Source organism: Lathyrus oleraceus, chromosome 4 (genome assembly GCF_024323335.1).
Source record: "Lathyrus oleraceus cultivar Zhongwan6 chromosome 4, CAAS_Psat_ZW6_1.0, whole genome shotgun sequence".
In the NCBI taxonomy this organism is placed as follows: Eukaryota; Viridiplantae; Streptophyta; class Magnoliopsida; order Fabales; family Fabaceae; genus Lathyrus; species Lathyrus oleraceus.
Genome location: NC_066582.1, coordinates 284,540,073 through 284,554,224, shown reverse-complemented (window position 1 = coordinate 284,554,224; position 14,152 = coordinate 284,540,073). Strand labels below are relative to the sequence as shown.

The 14,152-nt window shown below is 32.2% G+C and overlaps 1 protein-coding gene across 5 annotated transcripts in view; it reads right to left on the bottom strand.

Annotated features, from left to right (window-relative positions):
* Positions 1-1,317: 1,317 nt before the first annotated feature.
* The window catches only part of LOC127075137 (uncharacterized), a 31,121-nt gene continuing 18,286 nt past the window's right edge, over positions 1,318-14,152 (bottom strand). The window contains exons 1-5 of one of the 5 annotated variants that reach the window (XM_051016584.1): positions 5,571-5,830; positions 3,881-4,033; positions 2,858-2,960; positions 2,410-2,590; positions 1,318-1,582 (exon numbers count right to left, since the gene is read on the bottom strand). In XM_051016584.1, the coding sequence (XP_050872541.1) occupies positions 1,531-1,582; positions 2,410-2,590; positions 2,858-2,960; positions 3,881-4,000 (456 nt within the window). In that variant the 5' untranslated portion in view covers positions 4,001-4,033; positions 5,571-5,830 and the 3' untranslated portion in view covers positions 1,318-1,530. Of the gene's footprint in view, positions 1,583-1,666; positions 2,133-2,409; positions 2,591-2,857; positions 2,961-3,880; positions 4,034-4,771; positions 4,991-5,570; positions 5,831-14,152 lie in introns of those variants that run through there. The other 4 variants (XM_051016587.1, XM_051016586.1, XM_051016588.1 and 1 more) reach the window with 4 other exon arrangements.

Here is a 14,152-nt window from a genome sequence, read left to right as displayed (position 1 = left end):
ACATTTTATTATTAATATTTTTATAAAAATATTATTATTATTTAAAAAAAATCATTTTTATTATTTAAATATAGAATTAATTAGAAAACTATTTAATAATAATTTTAATAAAGTTATTTAATTATATAATAGTATTTAAAATAATAAAAAAAAAACTCCTTCATTAGCTCGGCCAACCAATGGCCGAGCCTAGTCATCAATGGCAGCACATCATCATCTCACCCATTCATTGGACGAGCCCAAATAAAAAAGTGGGGCATTCTAGAGAAAAAAAATCAGAATGAAGCAATGTGGGAAAAAAAATCAACTTTGGGGTAGTCTGGGAAACTAGTCCAATCGCTACATGGAAACAATTACTTGTTCAGGATTGTAAAACACAATCGCACGGGATATGTCTCCACCCTTTCACTTCCATAAATCAAATGTCATACATTCCATTACATACTTACCACTCTTACATCAACTACACTCACCTTAGTCAATAAAGTCTTTTTAGTATCACTTTTTCAATACAATTCATTAGTAATTCATATGTAAAACTTCCACTATATACTTTTTTTACGATTTAATCCATTTCTACACTTACATCACCTTGTCCTAAGCCCATTCTAAATGAAATCTAAGCCTATGATCACTTGATTAAAGTTAAGCATATGATCACGTCATTAAAGTCCAAGACCATGAACTATATCAAAATGGGGTTTAGAACATGAAAAAAAAGAGTTTTAGGCAAAACAGGATTATGAATCGATTCAGAAACCAACCTCCTAGCTCGTGTCAACCAAGTTTTTCTAGTGTCAAACTTTTAAATGCTTTAGTCTACTCTAGATCGCAAGCATTGCCAAATTCAATAGTTTTGTGTTTGTATATTGAAATTTTTATTAATGAAACTTCTGATCATAATATTTAAATCAGGTATATTACTATTTAAATCATATACATTGAAGATGTTAACTTCCAATAGAAAGTTCAAAATGGAACTTTTTTCCTATTGAGGAATTTTTTAACTTCATCTTGTAAAAATATATGAGTAGGTCCAAACTTCGAATTCCAGGAACCTTTTTTTCTCTTGGAACAGAAGAGTTAAAGAAGAAAAAAAACATTTCCCTATCCTATAATCGAATACTAAATTCAAACATGGCTACTCCATACATACAGAAGTCACAACCATTATCATATTTGCTATACATTCTTGCAAACAACAATTTTCTAAATTATATCAACATATTTACTCCAACTGTTTCTAAATCATGCAAATTGAAAGATAAATTGCCGTAAAAATAAAAATAAAAAAGGTTATTCTGAAGAAAAAAAAACTCATTGAAAGATTGCAAAACTTCATATCTTCATTTTTCGCACTGGTTTTTTCTCACATATATACAATCTTGCAGAAAATATTTAATGCTAACCAAATAAAAAAATATTACTAGCTAATTAGCCTATGGAGACACTCAAAATCAGTGTTTTCACAGCACATGTAAGGACAACAAAATAAGGAGAATAAATTTCAGGTCCTTTCAGGATAAAATCTTACTCTTTGCTTCCAACTTTCCGTTTCTTTCGTTTGGAAGTTGGCGTCGAACTGTAAACGTAAATAAAAATATTAAAATCAGCTCAAGTGCAGATGATAGCATCATTAAATTTCATGAATGAATGAATTTATAAAGTGATGGATACCTCCCATTTATAAACACATTTTCAGGTCATAATGTAGAATAGTTAACACGCCCCTCAAATTCAGGACTGAACCTTTGAAGTGTGATTCAACTGATCAAGGATAGACCTTGGTAGCTACTTAGAATTTAACTTGGGCCTAACTTAACTTTACACAATTGACTTGTAAGATGAGGGAAATAACTCAAAAACTTTCAGGTCATATATCACCCAACGTAATACTGCCAGCACACACCCATCTGACACTCAATACTAGACTTTTGGTGTCTGATCCGATTGCAAGAGGCGCAACGCATCTTGGAAACTCTCATCCGATCACTCAAGTCACACTTCAGATATTCAATCTTTGGACTTGAGAGAGTTGTATTAATAGTATCATATTTGACGATAAGACCCGAAAATGTGTTTACATAAGTTGACTCCCCCGCCTTACAAGCTAATTTTGTAGGGTATGTAACCTAAATTTAAGACAAATAAATCAAAGTCTCATTAGGTTTGTTCTCTTTTGTTTATATGGTTCTAGTGGAAATTTGCTGTATTCATTGATTATTGAATTCAATCAGTTGGTTAACTGCTACATATTTTACAGCTGCTCTAGAGGAAAATGGATCATATGCCATGTATCTATTTATAATAAAGCTCAAGTTCTAACCATGGAAAATAATTTGCACACTCAATCAGACAGTAATCATATATTTAGTCCATTCCGAAAACATTAGAGTTTGGCATAGGTACCTTGTTAGAATAGGTTGTATATCAGCACCAACAGTTTTACTAAGCTCTTCAATAGTTGCAGAAACCACATTACTACATTTAAGTATGTTGCAAGCATCTAAGAAGGCAGTAGATTTTACTGAGTCTGGTACAAGTGATGTTTCTTTTACCTCTGTTTTGAGATTTTCCATCAAAACAAATGTTGCACAAATAAAGATTCACAAATCGTTAGAGAATTCAGATACTGAAATAGTTCAACTAATAGCTACTAATGCAAGAAGCGGATTGATTTTCAAGCACAAGACATTAAGAATTTCAATTATTTGAAATGAATACAGCAATATTCAATTAAATCCAACTCTAAATCTCAATAATTCAATAAGAACATTACACATATTGCAAAGTCAAGGATACACATGATTTTTTCAAAAGATATATTATAGGTCTTAAACTAAAGCACATGACATACCAATAGCTCGAATCGTCTTAAGGTCAAATCTGTCAGCCAAGTTTTTACACCCTATCCTTTCTGCTCGCTTTGTGATCAACAGTTTCAAGCTAATCATAAAATCCTGCCAAATTTTCAAATGTTGAATTACACAAACATACATGAATAATCACTAAGATTTCAAATGTTGAATTTCACAAACATGCATGAATAATCACTAAGATTTCAAATGTTGAATTTCACAAACTTATCCCAAAGTGTAGCTGCTTCTAAAACATTACCAGAATATTACATAAAGAGGACTATAACAGTTAAACCTCTCAATTCCCTTTATCACTTATTACTATTTATAAATAAAATAAAATAAAATAAATATACTGATGAATAAGTCAATTGTTGATATTACGGAGACATTATAACAAATTACACCTTTTACTAAAAGGCCTTAGAGCTCCTCCTAGTAACTAGAAATATCAATGTTTTCAAAATTGAATTTGAAGATTGAACTGTAAACCAACACTTTTACATTAAAGTGTATGTTTGGTTTCAGTTCGAAGCATCCAGAATTGATTTTGAATGTGTAGAATTGATTATACTTTCCGAAATTGATTCTACTTAAAGCTAAGATTTGTAGCTTCTGAGTCTAAATGTGATTGTTACACTGAAAATTTACTGTTTTCAACTCACTTATGCAGGAATTATCCAAACATAAAGCACTTATTTACCTTCATCTCAACCAATTCAACACACTTTTGCAGGAACTTATCCAAACATAAAGCACCTTAGCGTCATCTCACTTTTACCCCAAATCAATTTTATAGAATCAATCAATTTACTCCAAATTAATTATCTTCACCGCATAACCAAACACATACGAATTGAGCAGTTCAATTACACTTTAGTCCCAGTCCCAATTCGACGGCTTTCAAAACATTTGAATAATGACATGGTGATCTTGCCGATTTGATTACCAGCTCGATTTTAAAAGAATTGACAAATACTACAACTATAGTATATCAACAATAAATATGAAAAAAAACTTACAATCTCAGACTCTGAAAGAGAGCAAATCCAATCGACATCTTGAACCCTAGTCTCATTGTTGATTTTATCCAACTCAACGGGTCTTTCCAATCTCTTCTTCAAGTTTCTAACTTTCTTCATGGGATCGAATCAACTACTGTAAGCACCTAAGACCTGAAAACATTTGTTAAAAAAATTGTATTCAAAATAAATAAATATCTGTGAATTAAGAAATAATAGGAAAAAATTGTGGAGTGTTAGTAATAGTCTGTGAACGCAAGCTCAAACTGAACTAGGCTACGTGACCCACTCTTTTTTTTTTGGAAAAGGCCAAAAGTTATATTAACACAAAAATAAGGCATAAGATATGTCAAACAACAGGAATAAACAATCTGCAAAAGTGTCACAATTGTGTCTACACAACCAAGAAAACATAAGGAAGACTTGGAATGAAGACATCCCAACATCACCAAAGCAACACCCTAAAAATTACAATTACTGAAACAACCAGAAAAACACCCTTTAACTCCCACTAAGATGCTCCATCTGCATTCAACTCATGATCCCCTAACGAGACTTGACACCAACCAAACGCCAACTAAAAACTAAGCTCCACCACGCACTGCATCGTAACTTAACGGCACTGCTGCCCGATGCCTGCTTGCTAAATAAATCTGAAGAGAAACCCTAATTCCCTAAAACTGGCGGATCAGGATTTGCCACCGTTAGAGCGGAAAAGGTACCTTCCGGCCTAAACCACGCCATGTGTCTATCTATTTATTTCTTTTAAAAAACAAAATATAACTAATTACAACTATAGTAAAAGTGTGGGTTCGAATCGGGAAGATCCTAATTGTTCCCCTAAAAAAGTAAATTTCAATTACTAGACTATTTGGAAAAAAAACACAGTACAGTCGCATGTCTTTGCAGGTCGTCTCCGTCAGCATCGCCGTTGTCATCACTAGACTATTCTGTTCTTCACTGTGTTCACCGTCACCGCCGCCGTTGTCATCAACTCAGAAATTGATAGTTACAGTACAGACAAAAACGGGCAAGATTGCAGAGGCGTGAGAGACGCCGGCGGTGTTGAGGGACTAGGGCGGCGTGAAGGAGGACAGCACAGTGGTTCCAAAATAATATGTGAAGGTCTAGGAAGTGTTACGAGACTGATATGATTTTATTTTATTTTAAAAATAAAAAATAAAAAAATTGACACAAGGCATAATCCTAAATGTATGATTAAGAGTAGAATTTAGTTAAAGTTATGTACCTTTTGACGGGTTAAAATTGACACGAGGCATAATCACAGCATAAACAATATAGACGTTATAAACACTGCAATGTAATCTCTATTTATTTTTTCTATCAAAATCACTTTAGTCTACTGTAACAGATTCATCAAAATAACATTATAATCACATATTCCATTTCAATCCAATCAAACATTATAATCACTACTGTAACAGATTCATCAAAATAACATTATAATCACTTTATCAAAATCACTTTATAGTAATGATAAACAACAGCAAATATTCTATAGCAAATATTCTATAACGTATTCCCAATATAGCTTGCACTCTATTCAAATTATCAAAACTGTTTGGTTTTAGAGGTTTTGATTGGAATGTCTCAAAACTAATGATAAGCAGCAGAAAATATTCAGCAGAACAGCAACAATACAACAGTAATGGTAAACAATTTCACTTACTGGAAACAACGAATCTCTACAGGCTACAGCGGAAAGCGACGACGAAGCGAACACGAAACAACAGCACACGCACAGCTCTACTCTACACAGCAGCGAGCCAGTGGCTAGGTCAATTTTGAAAGCTCTAACACACACAGGCAGCGGCTATGGAATGAATCGCCTGGGTTTTGCGCCAACTTCAGTAGTTTCCAATTGGTTCTGTTGTAGACTGAAGAGTTGTGGAGAATGGAATGAATCACGTGAGTTTGTATCCAACTCTTTCTTTGGGCCAAATTTATTATTTAGGTCCAATTATATATACTTTTTGAATTTACATTATGGGCCAAATAAGTAAATTAATTTTTAAAAGTTTTTTATTGGGCCGTTGGGCTACCCATAACCCCTGGTCCTTTTTTTAGGCTTTTTCAGACCGAGCTAAAAAAGACTCAGAATAATATAGACTCTAAAAATAAAGTCAAGCCCTAACTTTTTTCGGATCTGGTGGATTGGTCCATGGGCTTTGGCCCATTTTGACGGTTCTAGCTATAACAAGTCTCTCATATATACACTCTTGTTTCTTTTTTAGTTGTTTAAACATAAACCTTTTCAATTAGGATATCGGATTCTTCGAGTTTTTTTCTTTTTCTAGCAACATTTTAATACATCATTTACATTATCTTTTCAATTAAGATAATACTAGTTTTGTTGGGGTTACATACGTCGTTTCATCATAATGGTATTAAAAAAAATAAACTTGTAAGTCAGTTTAAGCTTCGTGTGTGTGGATTGTATCGGAAATCTGGTAACTATTTGTTTTGGACCAACCATATTGATTTCGGTTGATCACTTTGAAAGAGCTGCAATCTTTCTATAATTTTTTTAGTGCACGAGAATTATCTGAATGATGAATACAGAGGATCCAAACTTAGGTGCATCCCATAACTCTTTCAATTCACTTTTCTCTCTCACATAACAAACAACAAGTTTGTTATTTTCTCTCTACTATATATAGAGAGAGCGTTAATTCAAGTACTCGATTTAAAATTCATTTTCGATTCACTTTTCTCTCTCACATATTGACTTGAGCATTTAAGTGTTAATCTTGTAAGTCAATTTCCTTCTCTACCGCAATGGAAGCTCAGATCTACCATTATCTCTGATCCTCGGGTTTCAGTACGGAACAATGACACATTCTATGGGAAACGACTTTTGATACCTACATTTTCCATGATCTCACGTTCACTCTTTGATGTTGAAAATTATGGACAATCAATGCCCATGGGAGTGTTCCAATATAACAAGAAGTGTGTAATTGAGTAGATGACAATAAATGCATTAAAGTGTGAATTTTGAATTCGAAATATGCAACACTTCATGAAGTGATGCATAATGTAACCATAGGCGAACCATTGCATACTTATGCTGAAAAGGTGTTGTTTCATCAAGAATTGTAACCTTGTGAAACAACACATCCATAACCTATAAATACATTATTCAAAATTCGGAAATCATAACAAAAAATTGTGTATCCTCTTCACATGATTCTAGGCACTCTTCCCTGCATTCGAATCTTCACCGGTCTTGTACAAATTCGATTAGAAGACTGAATTATCCTGGGTATTCTTGCTTTCCAACTCTAAGACTATAAGAGAGTGCTTGAAATATTTTTAAGAAAAGTGACACCAGTCACGATTCTAGCCTCGGTCCATTTGATTACAATTTAATTTTCTAACAATATTAAAAGTATTCAAATAATGGTTATTGAGGATTCAATTTTAAGGATAAAAGATAATAACACAAGACAAATTAGAATTATAGATTCAGTGATTTTCAAATAGAAAGAATATGACATATTAAGAAATGATAAATTGCATGTTAATGCATTCTTAATTGTCATATAATGAATAGAATTCATTTGAAGAAAATCAGTATTTTTCTATATGAGGTATGGAAAGGCAGAGCGTCAAATATCGATTATTTTATAGGGAGTGTGTAGCTTACTATAAGAACTAAGTTGAGTCATCAAGGGATCAAATGTGCTTTTGTAGGATATGCACCTAACAGTAAATCATATAGACTTTTGAACTTAGGGTCTAATGTAATTATTGAATTTTGAGATGAGGAATTCTTTAAAACCCTATCATGAAGGATAAGGAATCAAGGATTCCCACAAATGAAGAACCTTGTGAGGAAGGTTCTTCATGGATTATTGAAACACAAACCGAAATTTTGTCAGTGGTTGTTGAAAACAACCAGAACTTAGAATAAGCAAGAGAGTCTGAAAGGCTAAGGATCTAGGACCGAAGAAAAAAATTGATTGTTTATTTATTTCTCTTATCTAATGGAAGGAAATAATAAGAATTGTGTTCGTACGATTTTTATTATTCTTCAAGTGGAAGATGATCCTAAGATTTATAAGAAATCAATAACTTCAAGGGACTCCTCTTGTTTAGAAGGAAGTAGCATAGTGTGATGGTACACTAAACACCTACAAGTCTAGATTAATGATCAAGGGTGTTTTAAACAAAAAGAATGTGTTTATCATTTGACACATATGCACTAGTACCAAGCACAATGAGAATTAGAGCATCGTTTGCATCAGCTTCTTTGCATAACCTTATAGTTCCTGAAATGGATGTCAAAATAATATTCCTAAATAGAGATCTCGATGAGGAGACTTACATAGAGCAGCTAGAAGGTTATGTGGAAATGAACAAAAGGTGTGCAAGTTTGAAAATCCTTGTATGGATTAAAACAAACACCAAAACAATGACATCAAAAGGTTGACTTTGTCATTGTAAGATTCACCAATTAAGGGGAGACACACAACTTAAGGGATACTTTTCAATCATTATCAAAAAATAAATTTAAAGAGTTTTTCATCATAAAAAAAGGGGAGATTGTGAGGAATACATCTTATATCTAGTTCAGTTTTGATGAAGACAATGATTATCAAAGAAGAAAAGGTTCAAAAGTGTCGTGCACATTAATGATGAAGTTGATAAAAAAGGTTTAGCATATAAATTCAAGTGAATATTTAAGACAAGTGAAGATAAATAAGATGATCATTTCAATTATTATACTACCTTAAATTGCTCATAATTTTATCTCTCACTTCATCTAAAACCTTCTTGCATCATCATGCATGGTTATCTAAAAATATTTTTCATCGGATTCTTGTTACAAGTGTTTGTACACAAAGTTGTGTGAAAATATTGTGATATTCATTTGTCTCCATGTTGATTATATGATTGATCGTTAGCAACGAGGTGAATGGAATTTTAGAAACAAATAGGTTTCTAACTTCCACATTCAAGATGAATGATCTTGGGCTAGTTGACACACTTTTGTGGATCAAAATAAAGAGAACTAGTAGGGGTTATGAACTTATTCAAATACACTATATTGAGAAAATGCTTGATAAGTGTAAACACTTACACTTTAAGGAAGTGACCATTCCATTTGATCCTAGTGTCAAACTTCAAAAGAATGATGGAAGAGTTGTGGCTCAATTCGAATATGCAAGTGCATGTAATGTACTAGACCCGACATAGCATTTGCAATTAGTAAAATGAGTAGATGTTACTAGCAATAGAAATGGTGAGCACTGGAAGTCGATCATTAGAATTTTCTGCAATCTTATGAAAATAAAAAAATATTAGTCTCCATTATGGTAAATTTCATGCCATATTAGAAGTACATGCCGGTGTGGGTTGGATATTGAGTGTTGAATATAATAAATTTGCATTTAGGTGGATATTTACACTAGTCGGGGGTGCAATTTCTTGGAAGAGAAAGAAACAAATGTGAATCAAAGTTTGAGGCTCTTGCTTCCACTAGTGAAGAAGTTGAATGGTTGAGGTACCTTATGTTAGAAGATCCATTGGCTAAAGACAATGTTTTAAAGGTGTTGATACATTGCAGTAGTCAAACCACTTTAACTAGAGAATACAAAAAATGTATAACAGAAAGTTTAGGCAAGTAGGACTTATACCTTCTTTCATGAGAAAATTGATTAAGGATGTAATCATTTCATTTACATATATATGATCGAGCTATAATTTTCTTGATTCATTTACTAAACCACTAGCCAGAGATTTAATAAAGACAACCTCAAGAGGTATGAGGTTGAAACTCCTTGAATAACAGTTCCAATAGCGGAAGCAACCTAATTTTACGTTAACAAAACATTAACCTCAAGATTCAATGGGTAATAATAAATCATTGATTTGTATGTTTATCGGACATTTGATAATAATGTTAACTATTTTAAATTGAGGGTTGAGTCTTTCCAAACTCTTAATGAAGTTCAATACCGAGAATAAGTATCTCATGGATAAGGATACAATATGAACTTCACCTATGTGAATTTCGAGATGGTGTCGTCTCAAAAGAGTTGGAGTTTCTTTCACGAAAAAATCATGAAACATGAAAGCATATGGCCATAAATAAGTGTTAGGCGAGACATGTAGGGGAAGAACCCTTAAAGAATGTGTGTAAGGTAACAATGGTCTAATTATATGGATTAATGGTTTAAAAGAATTGCTACCTAACATTCCGATTAGACTTTGAATTATCCTTACTAAGGTTATGTTTTAAATCTAAAAATACTTAATTGTATTAATATTCTTTATACTTAATTTTATGGAATTAGACTTGTCATTATTAGTACAAGTGGGGGATTGTTGGAAATTTTATGGATAATTAATGACCACGGGAGTGTTCCAATATGACAAGAAGTATGCAATTGAGTAAATGACAATAAATGCATTAAAGTTTGAATTTTGAATTCGAAATATGCAACACTTCATGAAGTGATGCATAATGGAACCATAGACGAACCATTGCAAACTTATGTTGAAAAGATGTTGTTTCATAAAGAATTACAATCTTGTGAAATAACACATGCATAGACTATAAATACATTATTCAGAATCCGGAAATCATAACAAAAAATTATGCATCATGTTCACATAATTCCAAACACTCTTCTCTGTATTCGAATCTTCACCAGTCTTGTGCAGATTCAATTACAAGACTAAATTATTCTAAGTATTCTTGCATTTCAACTCTAAGACTATAAAAGAGTGGTTGAAATACTTTTAAGGAAATTGACACCATTCATGATTCTATCCTCAATCCATTTGATTGCAATTTAACTTTATAACATTTGATTTGTCACTTGAAACCTTCTCAGGTCATTGAGTCAATAGCACTTGAAATTGAACACGAAGATTCGTCATTTTCGATCCACTCGATTAGCATTTCAACTTTGATATCATGAAATTTTAGGTCTTTTAATTTCTACACTTTTAAGTAATGGTTGGATCCAAAGCTACTCACTTCGTCGCCACTACCGCGTGTCAAGTAGTGACCAATCAACCATGTCCACCTTCTCTGCAAGGCGTTGCGAATCCAGGAGCAGATGTTATGTACCAAGCTCCTCAAATAGTTGGATCTGCCCAAATGCCTCTGATTGGACCTTCGATTCCCCCTCCAGTTTCAAAACCTAAAGCCCTATATGGTTTCTAACTACTGCAAGCTAACCTTGGATTGCAAGGCGCTAACAAGTTGGTGAACATCATGTGCAACATCGTTCGATAACAAAACTCATAAGCAATAGGGGAAGTTATTTATTCATTAAGTGAATTTATCAAGTATGTTTTGAAGATCATCAATTTTATTTTTTTAAATATCACATTGATCAGACTTGATAGATTCATCTAAGACATTATAAGAAAAGAAAGAGTTTTGAATTAGAGCATATTGTCTCTCTTTAATTCTTTCTATTTCATCCAATAAGTTTTTATTTTTCAGTTCAAAAGAAAAAAATAGTGTCTTTAGAGGTAGAGACAATATGTTCTAATTTACTTATTTCTTTTGTTATTTTTTTACACGTGCGAAATAAGTCTTGTTAGAAAAATAAGAGGTTACCTGATATTCTTCATGATTTGACAAGGGATACATGTTTGCTTCTTTCTTATCTAAGGATTTCATATCAACATTATCCCAAGATATTTATGCTCTTTTTACTTTTCTCTGATATTTCTTGAACTTTCTTTGATTTTGGTTTCTTTTTTGGTTTTGAGGGCAGTTTGGTTTTATGTTTCCTTTTTCTTCGTATTGATGACATGTAGGAGTAAAAGAGAAACTTTCTTCACTTTTCTTCTGGAGTCTTGAAGTTTGTTTTTTATTCTTTAGGAATTTCTTGAATTTTTGAAACATGAATTCCATGAATTTACTAGTTTTAATTTGACACTCTTTATCTTCTGGCTCCATATATTTAGTGGTTGTGACTTTTAGTGTAATACTTTTACAGTGTGTTTGGATGAGGTAATTGAGAATTTTTAATGAATTTAAAATTCTAATACATTCAAATGATTCAATTGAAATCCATTCATTTTTAAATATTTTTGTTTGGATTGAGTATTAAAATGATTTATTGTTAAATTTTTGGGATCATTTTCATAAATTTTAAAACTTTTGGACCAAATTTAAAATATATAAAATAGGGATCAAATGAAATTTTTTGAAAATTTGAAGGGACCAATTAAAAAAATTTAAAAATTATTAGGGATTTATTTGCGAATTTTTGAAAATTTTAGGGGTCGATTTGAAATTTGAAATTTTCATAAAACTTGAGGACCATCTAGCGAAATTTGAAAATTTAATAATAAACAATTTAACTTCGCATTATATAGAGTGAATGAGAAATTTCAAATTCTTTACTTTTTGATGTCATTTGAAACTCCTTAAATTTAACTTAAATAAAATACTTCATCAATTTACATAATTTTAACAATTCTCTATATTTGTATCCAAACAATGGATTTTGGTCAAGTCATTTAAAAATCCCTCAAAAAATTACTTTATCTCATTAAAGTTGCTTCATCCAAATACATTGTTATTCTTTTTATTGCCATCTTCTTTGTCATCAGCAATTCTCTTCATCTCCATCTCATGTTCCTGCAATTTTCCAAAAAAAGGTGTGTGGGTCCATAGTCGTTAAATCTTTAGATTCACAAATCACAGTAACTTTGGGTTGCTAGCTACGATTTAAGCATCTAAGTATTTTTATAATTAGTTCCTCATTTGAAAATATTTTTCTCAGAGTTCTCATATGACTCACAATATGAGTAAATCGTGTTTGCATTTGATTAATTCCCTCTTCGGGTTTCATTCTAAAGAGTTCATACTCACGAATTAATGTGCCTAACATTTCCTCCTTACCTCAGTAGTCCCTTCATGGGTTAATTTGGAGTATGTCCTATATTTATTTTGGAGTCTCGCAGTGAGAAACTCGCAAAAACTCATCAAGATCGAAAGCGATAGTGATGACAACATTTGCCTTCAAACTGCAATGCACATTTTCTTTATCATCTTTTGTCCAATCCTTTTCAGGTTTGTTTTCTACAACAACATTAACTTTATGTGTAGGAACAAATGGACCTTCCTTCACATCCTTCCAAATACCACGGTTCATCCCTTATATGAAAAACTTCATTTTTCTCTTTCCATAAACTATACACTTCTCCGTTAAAGAACAAACTTTGTTTAGTGAATAGCTTGAAGTCATTTTTCCACCTTGGATGATTAGTATTTAATAGGAGATATACTTTGATTTCACTGATTGGACAAGTGACTTCAAGCACAAGAGGTGGCTGAATTGTGGTATTTAAAATTCACAGTTATTTTAGTGGTTTTCTCAGTTATACTTGAAATTGTGTTAGTAATTTTAAGACCGGAGTAAGTTAAGCTGGGAAATGTAAAACAATAAAGTAAATTGCAAAAATAAAAAGGTAATGGTTTATAGAGATTGCACCAATGATTTTTTCAGGTTCGAGCCATTTTTCACTCCTGTCCCCAAGAGATCTTTTTGAGATTTTGACTATAATCTTTGAGCTTTTATAAGTTATACCCACGGATCTTAAAACTATATGATCATGAGTTTTTACATGCTTATGCCCAACCAAAATGAGAGCTTTTTTACCCAGTCTAAGCTAACAAACCGCTTAGATGTTTTCCAAACTTATCTCAATAACCAAAAATAACTTTTTCCGGCAAAGTTCTAGAAACCAAAACATAGATTTTATGGTTGGTTTATCACGAACCAAACTCAATTTCCCAAAAGCATCGCATTCTAAAGAATAAAACAACAACACGATCAATAAAATTTCTTCCTCACAAGTAATGTTTCACTCAAAAGCATCAAGGCAACTTAAGTGAAAGAAGAATTATTTATAAAGAGAGAAAGAGAAAAATTAGAAAGATAAATTCCAAAGAGAATGTAAAGCTTTCGAATATGATGTGTAATGAAGAGGAGGAGACCCTCCTTTATAAAGGAGATGAAAAAAACCAAAAAAGGAAACGATCCATGGGAAATTTTAATGTCCAGGTTGATTGGCTTAATGTCCCAATCGATTGGATGACCTAAATAATCAACTATCTTGGCCCATTTTGGATAAGGAGTTGTTTCTAGTCAATAAGATATTGTCCTAATCAATTGGTTAATCATTTAAGCATCTTCCAATCGAATGGCTTAAGTATCAAATTGATTTGGTAGTTAAAAAAATCTTTCAATCGATTAGCTTAAGGTCCGAATT